The following is a 14,383-nucleotide window of genomic DNA, read 5'->3' on the forward strand; positions in this document are numbered from 1 at the left end:
CAGGGGGTTGGACTAGATGACCTCCTGAGGTTCCTTTCAACCCTGATCTTCTTCTTCTATAAGGGACAGAGAAGGTTAATTGAGTGCTTCAATTGATCTATTCTCAGAATACAAAGACAAAGAAACATTCAATGAAAGTGAAAAGCAACAAATTTAAAATGATAAATATGCAACTAGATATCACCGAAAAGAAAAACTTAGTATGATTTTTTAAAAAAGATTATCCTTTTATATAGCTAGGATTTAAAAACATTTTTCGAAAGGATATAAATTTCCATGCTTCAAGGCATAAGCCAATTTTTAACTGATGAGGGTTTAGAAAAAACAAAACAAAGCAAACCTCCCAATAGAGGAAAATTTTATTCCATAGTTGTCCACTATGGGGTTTCTTGTACTTCCTTTGAAGCATCTGGTGCTGGCAAGTATAAGAGGTAGGATACTGGATTAGAACCACTGATCTAATGCAGTATGGAAATTCCTCCAGCCAAAACTTTCGAAAGCAACTAGTGCTTTAATTTGTAGGTGTCTAATTTGAAATGTTTTGAAGGTGTCTGCATTTCCAGAAAATACTCAGCATCCACCTTCTGAAAATCAATCCCCCTTAAGCTGCCTCTGGTAGCTGCTCAGTATTGGAGGCACCCCAAATCACTGCTGAATTGGTCAATGTTCCTATGTGCAGTAACTTTAAAATCTTGGAAGGGATAAATAAGCATGTCACCCTAGCTAAAATTTCTATTCCAGAAACATACATTTAAATATTTGTAAGTCTCTCTCTATATATGTTAACCCAAATCTAACTTGTATTTTCCAAAACAAACAAAACCTGGTTAAAATACATACTATTTTGTTTGATAATCAAATGTTATTGTTTATAATCACCCAGGTAAGATTTCTGTAAAGCACTCAGTTTGTCATATTTGTTTTCTCATTTTTAAACAACAAGATTTTGTTGTTTGATTTCTGTTGGAAGACAGAAATCAAATACAGTCTCCTTTGCACAGCAGGCCTGTACCAAAGCTCTCTGGGGCAGGGACTGTCATTTACTGCAATTTGTACAGAGCTTAGCACAACCTAGTTGTGGCCTTTAAGTGCTACTACAAGGTGATTCATTCAAAATAGACAACCCCTGTCCCTGCCTCCCTTGTTTCAGAGTCTCCCGTATGTGTGGAAGAAATGCAGCTCTGCTGTGCAGGAGGGGAGCAAGGTTTTGGAGGGCCACAGAAGACCCTGGTAGAGCGCAAGTGGAACTTTACCCGGGGTGGAGCTGAGCCTCCATTGGTGCATAGATCTTCTGGCACAGTCAACTCAGGGCCATTGTTTTGGAGTAACCTCTGAGGAACTGCTGCAGAACTGCATTGTGACTAGGGAAGGGAGATGATTCATCCTCCTTGCCCTCTAACACATCTATCAAGCATCCATCCCCTTACTCAGGCTGAGTGCTGGACTGCCAGTGTGAGGCTTAATGCACTCAGGTTAGTGAGTCCGTGGCAGGTTTAACAATATTTGAGATGATGATACTTGTACAGGTCTTATCCTGAAAGATGTTGCATATCATCATTTCCTACTGAATTTAATGAGATTTGAGGGCACTCACTGATTCACAGAACTGGGGTTCGTCCTGCTAAAGAAACAGCACAAAAGCTCTCCCGGAGTGTGCCTGCTTTAAAGGTGGCAAGGATGTAGCTTGATTCATTGAACAATGCTGCAGGTTACAAAATAACATTTCAGAAGAAGGACGATAATGGTTATCAAATGTTGAATGACACAAAGTAGCATTTCAATTTATTTATGTAAGTGGCTTAATGTTCTCATTTCAAGGTAGATGAAATAATATGTAGTGATGTACCATAAGCCTTTTAAAAAATGTCTTATTTCATTTCCAAATATCAGAGGAACAATTTAAATGAAGGGTTTAACTATGCACTTATTTTTTCAAATGCAAGCCAACTGCCATCAAAACAAATAAACAAAAACCCATAAATATAGGGGACTTTCACAATAAACAAATGTCACCATAATGATTTAAGGAATTTGACAATCAATAAAGAAAATGAAAAATTGGCCTGAAGTACAAAGAGCCTGATTCTCCATTCAGATCCCCATGGACAACCCTCGCCAGCCCTCGCTGAAGTCAATAGGGCTGTGGGTCTGCCCCCAGGGACCTGCTTACAGCAATAGGGCCAAAGACTGTATGTGGAGCTGAACTTCCTCTTACTTTGGAGCCAGGCGTTTGACTGGGCCCACTATCAAGGCTGCTGCAAGTTGCGAAGTTTGGCTGGAGAGCCGAACCTGCCCGAAGCTGGGCAGTGTTCCGAGTTAGGGATCGAGCCCATCTCCATTTCAAACCCCACAGCCAGGGGTGGCTAATGAGTTGTGTTACTGAGCCACCCCAAACCAGCGACGCCTGAAGGGTCAGAAAGGCTCCTTGCGCTGTACTGGAGACAAGACGCCCTGACTCGGCCAGAGCGAGCGGCGATGAGCCGTTCCCTGCGATCTGCTGTGACCAGGCAACAAACATCCAGCTGATGAAACCAGGAGCGGTGGGGTCACGGGGAGAGAGGGCAGAACTCGGCCGAATATTCCCTCCCGTGTCTTGGCGGCCTTCACAAGCGCCGGGGGCTCCCTGGAGGCTTGGGGCCGTTGTCTGGAAGGTTAACGTTTGTTTTGCTTGCTCGGAAGCCTTCCCCTCTGCCCGGAGCGGGCCGAGACTGGCCGGGCTCAGCCCCAGCCCGGTGCGCCGCGCTCTGCGCTAGCACCTGTTGGCAGTCAAAGTCAGAGAGAGCCAGGCGGCTGCAGCAGCAGCAGCTCCGCTTTGCGCCGCTTCCCCGCGCAGCGGCAAGCTCCCCCCACCCCAGCAGCCCCCGGCTGGGCTGGCCACTCCGGCTTCCTGCGCGCCCCTCCTGGCGACGCGAGGGGTAACCTCCTCCGGGCGGGAGCCCTGGGCCAGGCCGGTTCAGCCGGGCGGCCCCGGGCAGAGGATCCAGGGAGAGGGGTGCGGGGCAGGAGGAGAAGGGGGATCGGGCAGAGGAGCGCAGAGGGGGGCGGGGGAAGAGCCGAAGGGCTCTGGGGGGGGAGGAGGAGGGGGACCGCAGGGAGTAGGGGCAGGCTCCTGGGGGAGGGGAGCCGGGCCGGCCGGCTTGTTGGGGGCTTCGGGCGGCGGAGCTAGTCCCGACCCTTTCTTTTAACGCGAACTGCTGTCTCGTCAAACTCAAACCAGGTGCCGGGCTCGGGCTGTGTGCAGCAGCCGCCGGCGGGGGAGAGCGGAGCGGCAGCAGCAGCAGCCTGCCCCGGCTGTGTGCGCTGGGGCAGGCACTTTGTTCGCTCTCCCACCCCCTCCCCTGAGGCCGGCCGCCGAGGGGCAGGGCAGAACCACGCGAAGGAGGGGGGAGCGGACCCTGCGGAGGGGTGAGGGACGTTGCCCGGCTGGCAGCGCGGCTGTCTAGCAGAGGGCGAAGAAGGGGTTTCTCAGGGAGCTCGCCTTGCTCCCCGCCCCCTCCCCGCGCTGTTCCTGCTGTTTTGCTTGTGGAGCTGACAGGTGCTGCTCCGAGTCAGCGGCGACTCCTCTCGTCCCCTCCTCCCTTGGCCCCAGTGTGCGCTGGGCGCCTTCGCCAGCCTTCTCCCTCCCAGCCCCGCACGGATTGCGGAGCCCTTGCGAAGCTGGTTTGGGTCCAGCTTTTGCTTTGATCCTTTAGCGTCCCCCCCCCCCCCAACCTGAGACACGGAGAAAGGCGCTAGGACAAAGTTTTGGATGGGATTATGTGGAAACTACCCTGCACTTCTGCGCTGCCAAAGCAGGCTCAGGGCTGCTTTCTCCCCAGCGGCGCAGCCGTCGCCTGGTGGTGGTGAAAGAGACCCGGGACTTGCCGGCGAGCTGAACGTGCCTGGTGTGTGTGATAACTTCCCCCGGTCAGCCAAATGCTCCTCTTCGCCTTTCTCCTGCTGACATCTGCCCTGGCCAGCCAGAGACATGGAGCCCAAGCGGAGTCCAATCTGAGCGTCAAGCTGCAGTTCTCCAGCGCCAAGGAGCAAAATGGTAAGGCACGGCCAGCGTTCCCATGCAGGCTGGGGAAGGAGGGAGGGATGCATTAACTCTGCAATTTCGGAGGCCGGGCTGTCACGAGCCTGTGACCCTCTCAAGTGAGCGTAACTTCACAATGCACAACACACCGTGCAGGCCGTCCGGAGTGAGATTGTAAATATCTCATTGAAACTACTGCGGGAGGGGGGGGGAAATCTTACATCGCCCGAGTGAGCCTTTAAGATCGAAGCCCAAATGAATGAGACTTGGCAGGTCTGTCTTCGCTGTATGTTTGTCACTTCAGGAAACTTGTCAGCCTCGTTAACTGAAGCAGGGGAGGTAAAAAGGCACCAATTAACTAGCCAGAAGATAGTAAAGAAAGAAGCTCACAGCCTGTTTGGAGACTTTATTTTGTAGGTGGTGGTTGTTTAAAATGTTTCTTTCCTTCCTTTTTGTTTTTCTAACCACACCTTTGTGCCCTAATCCTTCCTTCTCTGGTGGGGTGTTTCTGTGTCTGTTGATGAATGAGCACTATTTTGTATGTGCTGGAAACCAGCTATTCCTGCATAGGAAATGAGAATTACTTTCAGCTTTCAAGTGTACCTGAAATGTTTAGAAAACTCTCAGATGCAAGTTCCCTTGGGCGGGGATTGCTCAGAGCTGGAGAAAGGCTCCTTTCATACAGCAAGGGCAGCTTCAGGGTGTGTAATTTGCTTAGCCTCTGAACTCCATATGATTTACATTATTCAGATTTTTAAGGGCCTTTTCTCTTGATCTACTATTATGAAGTCATTTTAAAGACTACTTTAAAAACAGAAATGTTGTGTACCACATGAAACCACAGTATTTATGCAGAATGTCTACAATTATGCTATTAAACACCCTGTTTTCCAGTGATGTATGCCAATATATAAGAGGGGAAATCTTAGCATTTTGCCTGTTAGCTAGACTGTTGTTTCTCCTAGACAAACCAACATAAAGGCGCAAGCAAAATACTCCCAAAGTTTTAGTAGGTTATAAATGAATTATAACAAAAATGCAAATTTAAAGACTTGCTAAGTTCAGCAAAAACTGTCAGCTTTGAACTTGGGACTCCCTTGATGTAAGTATTACATACAGCATCTTTTAATACAAAACAAATAAAGAACTAAGTGGCCTGTTACAGACATTATGTGAATGAATAGAATGTGTGGTGTTATCAATTTTAGCAGAAGAGATTAATATTGCTGCTGTTTGCTAATGTGATGACATATGGCACCTGCAGAGTGCCAAGGATACTGATCAAAGAGCAGCACAGAGATCAGTCTCTAATCAAAGCAACTGGAAAGGGCTAGGGGAAAGTGATCAAAAGAGTAAGAAACCCAGCTATACCCTGACAGGAAAATTAATCAAACTAACCTTTGTCCTCAGTACAGGAAAATATCTATGTTGTGTGAGAATAGAAATATCTCCCATCCTCCCAATTCATCTGACTGATGGAGGTTTTAGGGAGCCAGATAGAGAGAAAGTGGATTCAGGGCAAATGTAATGAAAATACGCTTTACTCTCTTATTTATGTGGTGTATACAAGGATCATATTGAAGTGTATGAATTACCATTGTTTTCTCAACGCAGACAGAGTTCACAGGAGAGACATAACAGGTTGTCAGTCTTCCACAAGAGATTTGTTATGTGACTGTGCAACAGGGTCTTAAATAGGCACTAAGGCCTTATTGCCTAGTTATACAATAAGAAAGTCTGAAAAGTGAAACTGCTACACAGGAGAGAGGTAGAATTGCTATAAAATAAATATTTATGGATAATATAAATAGTTATATCTGACAGCACAACTTAGACACTGTTCATACACTGGTAATGCAGCTGCCTGAGGTCAAGCTTCAGGTGGCTAATGATCCAGTTCGTCACTTTGTGAGGTACAGTAACTATATCACAGAGTCTTGTAACAAATACAAACCCAGAAGAAACAGAAAAGAGTTCCAAAAACGTTACTCTTAATATATTAAATATAGTTCATATAATATAGCCATCTGAATTGTTATTTACCTATGCTTTCATTTCTAGCTCTTAACTGTTGCACTTAGTCTAATGTAAAAGTTTAGCTAAAACTAAAACCAATACTTAATTTTTTTGACACACTTTAATAATTTGGGGGATCAGTAACGTTGGTCAGACCAGTTTTAACTTGATTTAATTAGAGTGATTTTTTTTTAACTCTACAGCAATCTAAAGATTGTATGGTTTTTAGCTAGAGGCAGGTTAAAACTCCCTGTAGTTGGCTAGGAGATGTTGCTGTTCACATGCCAAAGCTTTATATACAATGTTTTGGTTCAAAGAAAAAGGGGGGATGGCTGGGAGGGAGAAACACTTTTCTTCCTCATCCTAGAAATAAAAAGTTCTGTCTCCTAATTGCTAAATTGATATCTAGCCAAACAGTTGTACTACAAAACAAATTAAAATGGTACTGACTTCATGCTAGAGTAGCTATTATTGGTTCAAACTGCTCTGGGAGTTAGTTAATAACTTTATTGCTTGAATAAAGTTAAGCATGTGTATAAGTATTTGCAGGATCAGGGCCTTAGTGTCAAGAATCCAGACCATTAACTCAAAGATGTAACTGTACAGTGTGACTCAAGTACAGTGTTTTTTTGGGGGGTGGGGGGGGGCGGGAATGTAAGGAGTTCTCTTGTTATATTGCATATTAGGAATTACATTTTAGATACTGATTTCCTAGGCTGAATTTTTGTACACAATTAAAAGGTAGAAATTCTCGAGAGAAATAAGTATTTTACCACCATCTGCCAGGAATTCAACATGATGGGTGCTGTGGGGCCAATATAGTTCTACATGAAACCACGTAAAACTACATACTTGCTTTTATCAGCCCTTTGGTATAATCAGTTCAAGTTTCTTGAAGGTTTATTTGTAAACTCTGCTTGGCATTAAGGAGTCTTAAAATTATTTAATTCCGGAATATCTTTACTAAGTTGAATTACAAAACTAAAGATTAATAAGTGGTTACATTTGGAGGTTCAAAGGTGAGTGATCATTTGGTAGGCCTGAGATTGGAGTATGTGATATACTTGGTGGAGGCTGCTATTTATATGGATGAATTGTTTCCACATTTCTGTGTAATTTTGACCAAGAGGGTTCTGCTTGAATGGGTTGGCAAGTTTACAAAGTTTTGCAAGTTTATATCATAGCTCTCTAAAATACATTCATTGCCATCTTTGTACCCATACCAAACAAGGGGCCAAGATAAAATTCTGAGATTCAATTACTCTTTTGAGAAGTTCCCAATCTCCCTTGCATAAGATTTGATTCAGGGATGATTTGCATTTTTCTTCCTCCTATTACCCCTCACCATCTCTCTTTTCCTGTTACTCCTTTCATCCTGCCACTTCCGAACCTTTCCTTTTGTCTTTCATTCCCCCATTCATGGCTCTATAGTTTCAACATTTGATAAGTTGGATGGGCCAAATTCACCACTGGCAGAAGTGAGTGCAATTCATTTACCACAAAGGAGATTTGTCTATTGATCTATCAGCAAATTTGGCCACAATATAGAAGTGACAGGAGAATGTAGGTCCCCTAGTCATATTCTTGGCTGTTGTGGGGCAAGATAAATTTGTAAAGCTATTCTATAAAACTATAGAAATCAGGGTAATGTACAAGAATATTACATAATACTTCTTTGTGTAAGGTGACAGGAAAACCTATTATCAGATGCCATGTATAACAAAATAGTTTATTTTTTAAATGCAGATTACAGATAATGATAAACTACTATAGAACTTCAGGAGACCAAAGGCTTGAGATCAATCAACACACAACCAAAATCAACTGGTTAGAAATATTAATTCACATGGAATCAAGTTTCGAACATGAATAGCAGCAATCACAGGAAGCCCACCAGTGTATGTGCTGGTTTTCTACAAGTGATTGTCTCATCAACGGTGCCTCTGCTTATGATTTAGTGTTCTAGTTCCTGCAACAATTTGTTAAATGATGATAAAAAGTGTAGTCCATAAAGAATTCTGGAATGGAGAGTGACACCACTCTTAGTAGATAGAGCCTGAATTATTTACAATGAATCTGAAATCCACTGGAGGTTGATACACTCAGAAACCTCCAGGCTGTGGCCTGCAAAAAGCTCCATGAATGTGGGTGGAGTTTTAATATACAGCTGAAGAGCCAGAGTTCATTGAATCTCCTTCCCATGGCTGGCCTCCCACAATAAGCCATGGGGTTGCATTACATATCTTCAAAGAGAGATTGAGGCTATGTAGGGGAAGGTAACTGACTGTAGTATGGTCAGGGGCTGGTGCTGGATTTTCCTTGGAGGACTGAGTTCACTTAACTCAAAACTCTAAGCAGTCCTATAGAAGCCTGTGCATTTTATATATCCCCAATCCAAATCCTACAAGACTCAGAAAGTAATAAGAAGAACAGGAGTACTTGTGGCACCTTAGAGACTAACAAATTTATTAGAGCATAAGCTTTCGTGGACTACAGCCCACTTCTTCGGATGCATATAGAATGGAACATATAATGAGGAGATATATATACACACATACAGAGAGCATAAACAGGTGGGAGTTGTCTTACCAACTCTGAGAGGCCAATTAATTAAGAGAAAAAAAAAAAAAAAAAAAAAAACTTTTGAAGTGATAATCAAGCTAGCCGAGTACAGACAGTGTGATAAGAAGTGTGAGAGTACTTACAAGGGGAGATAGTCAACGTTTGTAATGGCTCAGCCATTCCCAGTCCTTATTCAAACCGGAGTTGATTGTGTCTAGTTTGCATATCAATTCTAGCTCTGCAGTCTCTCTTTGGAGTCTGTTTTTGAAGTTTTTCTGTTGTAATATAGCCACCCGCAGGTCTGTCACTGAATGACCAGACAGGTTAAAGTGTTCTCCCACTGGTTTTTGAGTATTTTGATTCCTGATGTCAGATTTGTGACACAAATCTGACATCAGGAATCAAAATACTCAAAAACCAGTGGGAGAACACTTTAACCTGTCTGGTCATTCAGTGACAGACCTGCGGGTGGCTATATTACAACAGAAAAACTTCAAAAACAGACTCCAAAGAGAGACTGCAGAGCTAGAATTGATATGCAAACTAGACACAATCAACTCCGGTTTGAATAAGGACTGGGAATGGCTGAGCCATTACAAACGTTGACTATCTCCCCTTGTAAGTACTCTCACACTTCTTATCACACTGTCTGTACTCGGCTAGCTTGATTATCACTTCAAAAGTTTTTTTTTTTTTTTTTTTTTTCTCTTAATTAATTGGCCTCTCAGAGTTGGTAAGACAACTCCCACCTGTTTATGCTCTCTGTATGTGTGTATATATATCTCCTCATTATATGTTCCATTCTATATGCATCCGAAGAAGTGGGCTGTAGTCCACGAAAGCTTATGCTCTAATAAATTTGTTAGTCTCTAAGGTGCCACAAGTACTCCTGTTCTTCTTTTTGCGGATACAGACTAACACGGCTGTTACTCTGAAACCTGTCAGAAAGTAATGATTTCAAGAATAAACTTAATTTAAATTGAATATTTAGATAACAAAACTACTCACAATAAAACAATGCATCTCAAAACAGTCAGATCTAAATGTTCTGCTACCAGCTATAACTGGTCTGACAAATACCAGGAAAATCTGCTGACTAATGCTGGGTGGTGCAGTTTTGTGCAGTCTTCTTCATTGGCAAATAGATGTCACATGTTCAGAATTATATTTATCTAAAAGGAAAAGTAGATTTGAAAAACTTCTGAAGTTTAATCTGTTTCTGTTTAGTTCACAATGTGGTGTGGTGTGAAACTTTTAAAACCCTTTTATGGTAAGAGTTGTACAACACTCTTTTTAAAGTTTTAAACAAGGGATTATGTGGCAAATTGGAAAAGTTTTTAAAAATATTCAAATGCGGAATGAGTGTAGTAAATAACTATGCAATAACATTTTAAAACTCATCATTGGCTATGTAGTTTACTGTTAACATTAATACCACTACTATTTACAGTACTACTTGTAATCTTTCTTTATTTCAGCTACTCCTTTCTTTTATGTAAAGTTTGTTTTAGTAGTGTGGAAAGTTCCCTACATGTTCCCATTTCTGTGCACTCCTGACTTTTCTCTACATTTGTTACATATCTAAAATTGAATATTGAATGCAGTTTGTTTAAAATCTGATTTCTTGCAGTTTTTGTTTTCTAATAGATTTACAGAACTTGAATCACAAATTAGTGTTTAAACTATGTTGGTTCCCCCCCCCCCCACCTCATACAGTACTTTCATATCAGAGAGAGAAACAGAATGTATACCTTGAGCCCATGAGAGCCATTCTAGTGAAGGTTTCATGATGAACTCTGTAGATAAAGTCATCTACATGGTTAGGATTTAATCCTAACCTTTTGGTTCTAATTATTATTCCAGCCAACATGTAGTAGCAAAGTTGTGCTTTGCTGCCTGCAGCAATGGTATTGCATTATAGCAATGTTTTTCATGTAGTCATTAGACCTGTCTGGCAATTCCTAACTGTCGCAGTCTGCTCTCCTTTTCACAGGGTTAGCTTATTTTAGTGGAATTTAGGCTGTTACTCCACCTCTTTATGGCTTTTTGTATGTAAAAAGAGCTATTTTCACCTCAGTCACAAAATGGATGTCATGCAAAGTGAACCTCATGGTGGGTGAGCACTCTGGAGGATGTCCCAGTAGACAAGTAACTTTCAGCAGAGTACATAGCTTTATAAAGCAATTGTACTACAGAACAATAACAGAAGTAACATTCCCATATGTGAATGTTTAATAAGCACTTAAATAAATTTATATGTACCTGATTGCTTTGGAGCCAATAAATTATTTGCACACTGTGGCTTACTCAGACCTGTTACTCCTTGTTCGGAAGACTTGTACAGCTTTTATTTGAATCTGAAATACTTGGGAACACCACATAGATGAAACCTCATAATGTTTTATTAGCACAAAGCTGCAATATATTTTTCACATTCTTGAGAGACTTGTGGGATACTATTTTAAGTTTTCAGGGTCCAGAAGATTTATGCATTCTTCTTGGTCCACATTTGTATCAGCTGCAGTATGCACCTGCCTTTTGATCCCTTTGCAGAGAGAGCATATTGCCAATATTACGCTGGGGTTATATACAGTTAGTCACATGCTCCCACAACATGTTATCTGGATTTAAGTCCTGTTGTATTAATGGGTCCTCTGATGTAATACAAATAACAGATAAATAATAAAAATAGCTAATCTCTGTAAATTGGTGGGATGGTTGAGTAGAAACAAAACATAACAGGTATTCTGGAGAAAATCTTTATGAACAGAAAGCAAGCAAGGTAATATAAGCAAAAGGAAATATCAGTTAAAAACTTCCTCAGTCTCTGGATCAACCCAGTCCTTAGAATCAGGTTAGTGAGGGCTGTCTTGCTCAGAGTTTCTCCTCCTGGGCTGGCGGGTTAATTCTCCACTCTATTGCAAATATGTCAAATGAATGCTAAGTGGTGTAAAATACTGCCATTCTGATTTGGCATTTTACATTCCTCTTGCACACAACTGTGCAAGGCAGTGGAGTATCAGGCCTTCTGTCTCTGAGGGCTTATCTTCAGTGCAGAGTTTACTCAGGTTATAGCTCAATTGTTGCCCCGTGGGTTTTTTAACTCAAATTGGCCCATCAGGGGGTATAAATTACACTTGAGATAGCAGAAACTCATTAGCTGCTAATTCAATCCATCTGTGCAGCTTGAGTGTTATTTGCCAGTGTGGCTGCTCTTACTTGAACTAGATTAAGTGCAGAGGAGTTAACTTTGCAGTGAAGACCTAGGCCTTGGCTACACTTGCAGATGTACAGTGCTGTGAGTTAAACCTGACTTCGTGCAGCTGAGTAGGGAGAGCGCTGCAGTCTGTCCACACTGACAGCTGCCCAGCGCACTATCATGGCCACATTTGCGGCAATTGCAGCGCTATTGGGAGCGGTGCATTATGGGCAGCTATCCCACAGAGCACCTTTTCCCATTCTGGCGCCGTGGGTTGTGGGAAGGGGGCGTGGGTGTGGGGGATTCTGGGTCCTGTCCCAATGCCCCGTGATGCATCACTTTGCATCCCAGAAATCCCTTTGTTTCCTTCCACCTTTGGCGCCATCTTTCAATGGTTTATGTGCAGCGCGATCTGTCTGCGGGAAATGGAGTCCGAACTGCTGAGGCGTATGCTGACGAGTCTCGCCAGCACGTCACGTTTGGCTATCGAACTATTCCTTAAGATTCAAAGTGACAGTGAGAGTGAGGGTGAGGATTCTGACGATGCTATCAAGACACGTATCGCGTACGACACAAAATTGCTTGTGGCATTCACGGACATGCTTAGCACTGTGGAACGCCGCTTTTGGGTTCGGGAAACAAGCACCGAGTGGTGGGATCAGATCGTCATGGAAGTCTGGGATGACGAGCAGTGGCTGCAGAACTTTCGGATAAGAAAAGCCACTTTCATGGGACTGTGTGAGGAGCTTGCCCCCACCCTGTGGCGCAAGGACACGAGATTGAGAGCTGCCCTGCCAGTGGAGAAGCGGGTGGCTATTGCAATCTGGAAGCTGGCAACTCCAGACAGCTACCGGTCAGTCGCAAACCAGTTTGGAGTGGGAAAGTCGACCTTTGGAATCATGTTGATGCAAGTTTGCAAGGCCATTAATCACATCCTACTCAGAAGAACCGTGACTCTGGGTAACGTGCAGGAAATAGTGGATGGCTTTGCACAGATGGGGTTCCCTAACTGTGGAGGGGTGATAGATGGGACGCACATTCCTATTCTGGCACCACCCCACCTAAGATCCGAGTACGTTAATCGGAAGGGGTATTTCTCTATGGTTCTCCAGGAGCTTGTGGATCACCGTGGGAGTTTCATTGACATTAACACAGTATGGCCTGGAAAGGTGCATGACGCACGCATCTTTCGGAACACTTGGCTGTTCAGGAAGATGCAGGCCGGGACTTTTTTCCCAGAGCGGAAGATCACGGTAGGGGAAGTTGAAATGCCCATTGTGATCCTTGGAGATCCCGTTAATGCCGTGGCTCATGAAACCCTACACTGGGAGCCTTGACAGCAGCAAGGAATGGTTTAACTACAGGCTGAGCCGGTGCCGAATGACTGTGGAGTGTGCCTTTGGCCGTTTAAAGGTCCGCTGGCGATCTCTGTATGGGAAGCTGGACTTGGCCGAAAGCAGCATCCCTGCGGTTATATCCGCGTGCTGTGCCCTCCATAATATTTGTGACTGGAGGGATGAAAGCTTCACTCAGGCATGGACCTCCGAGGTTCAACACCTGGAGGCTGAATTTGCACAGCCAGAGAGCAGGGCTATTACAGGGGCCCAGCGCGGGGCTGCAAGGATTAGGGATGCCTTGAGGGAGCAATTTGAGGCTGAAAACCAGCAGTGATATCTGGTGCCCTGCACGGGAGTGAAGTGCAGTAGGTCCAATCTTTAGGAATCAGTGTCTGCTTAGCAGACAAGCAGACTGGCAGTGCCTGTTTATTTCCTGGGCTAAGGAGTCTTTTACTTTATGCAATAATAAAGAATGTTTTCAAAGCCAAAGAATCCATTTATTGAAAAGAAAAAAGGGGGTGGAGTGGAGAACAGTGCAATCACAGATTCGTGTATGTCCTGTCTGGTGTGCTGTGCAGTGAGTGCTGCACTTCAGGGCAGCTATACTGCATGGTGATGGGGGTTGAGTACAGAGGGTAAGGGTCTTCAGGGTTGGGTGGTGAAGATACTGGTGTTGGAAGCTGCGGGTGGCGTGAAGAACACGGAAGTTGGGGAAAGTGGGTTGGAGGTGACAGTGGGGCACAACGGAAAGAGTTTTGGGACAAGGGCTGTGGGGGGTAGAGGGTGACGTTTGCGTTTTCAGTACTGCTCCTCTTTCTGCATGGCTACCAGCTCCTGGATAGCATCTGCTTGGCGCTCCAGGATGCTGATGAGCCTATCAGTGCTTTGCTGCCGGTGCGCGGTGCTTTGCCGCCGGTGTGCTGCATTTTCCTGGCGGATCCTGCTTTCTCTCTCCCTCCAGTCCTGTGCCTTCTCGTTCTCTTTAATAGATTGCCGCATCACTTCTTGCAGCATGTCTTCTTTGCTTTTTCGCGGTCTCTTCCTGAGTCTTTGCAGTCTCTGAGCAGGCGATAAGAAGGACAGCTGAGGTCTCAAGGTTGATGCAGCTGTATAGGCAAAACGTAACATTTAAGAGAGGCAGCATTGTTTATACCAGACAGAGTAATGATTCCCCCCACACTCAAGGAGTAGAAAACACACAGGGTCTACACAATAGAATAATTTTCCCGTCCGAAACAGAGCACACCTATC

At 44.0% G+C, this 14,383-nt stretch overlaps 1 protein-coding gene across 2 annotated transcripts in view; it reads left to right on the forward strand.

Moving 5' to 3' along the window:
* Positions 1 to 2,782: 2,782 nt before the first annotated feature.
* The window catches only part of PDGFC (platelet derived growth factor C), a 249,474-nt gene continuing 237,873 nt past the window's right edge, over positions 2,783 to 14,383 (forward strand). The window contains exons 1-2 of one of the 2 annotated variants that reach the window (XM_054030244.1): positions 2,783 to 2,915; positions 3,819 to 4,033. In XM_054030244.1, coding sequence (XP_053886219.1) covers positions 3,916 to 4,033 — 118 coding nt within the window. In that variant the 5' untranslated portion in view covers positions 2,783 to 2,915; positions 3,819 to 3,915. Of the gene's footprint in view, positions 2,916 to 3,113; positions 4,034 to 14,383 lie in introns of those variants that run through there. The other variant, XM_054030243.1, reaches the window with a different exon arrangement.

This window comes from Malaclemys terrapin, chromosome 5 (assembly GCF_027887155.1).
Source record: "Malaclemys terrapin pileata isolate rMalTer1 chromosome 5, rMalTer1.hap1, whole genome shotgun sequence".
NCBI classification, from domain to species: domain Eukaryota; kingdom Metazoa; phylum Chordata; order Testudines; family Emydidae; genus Malaclemys; species Malaclemys terrapin.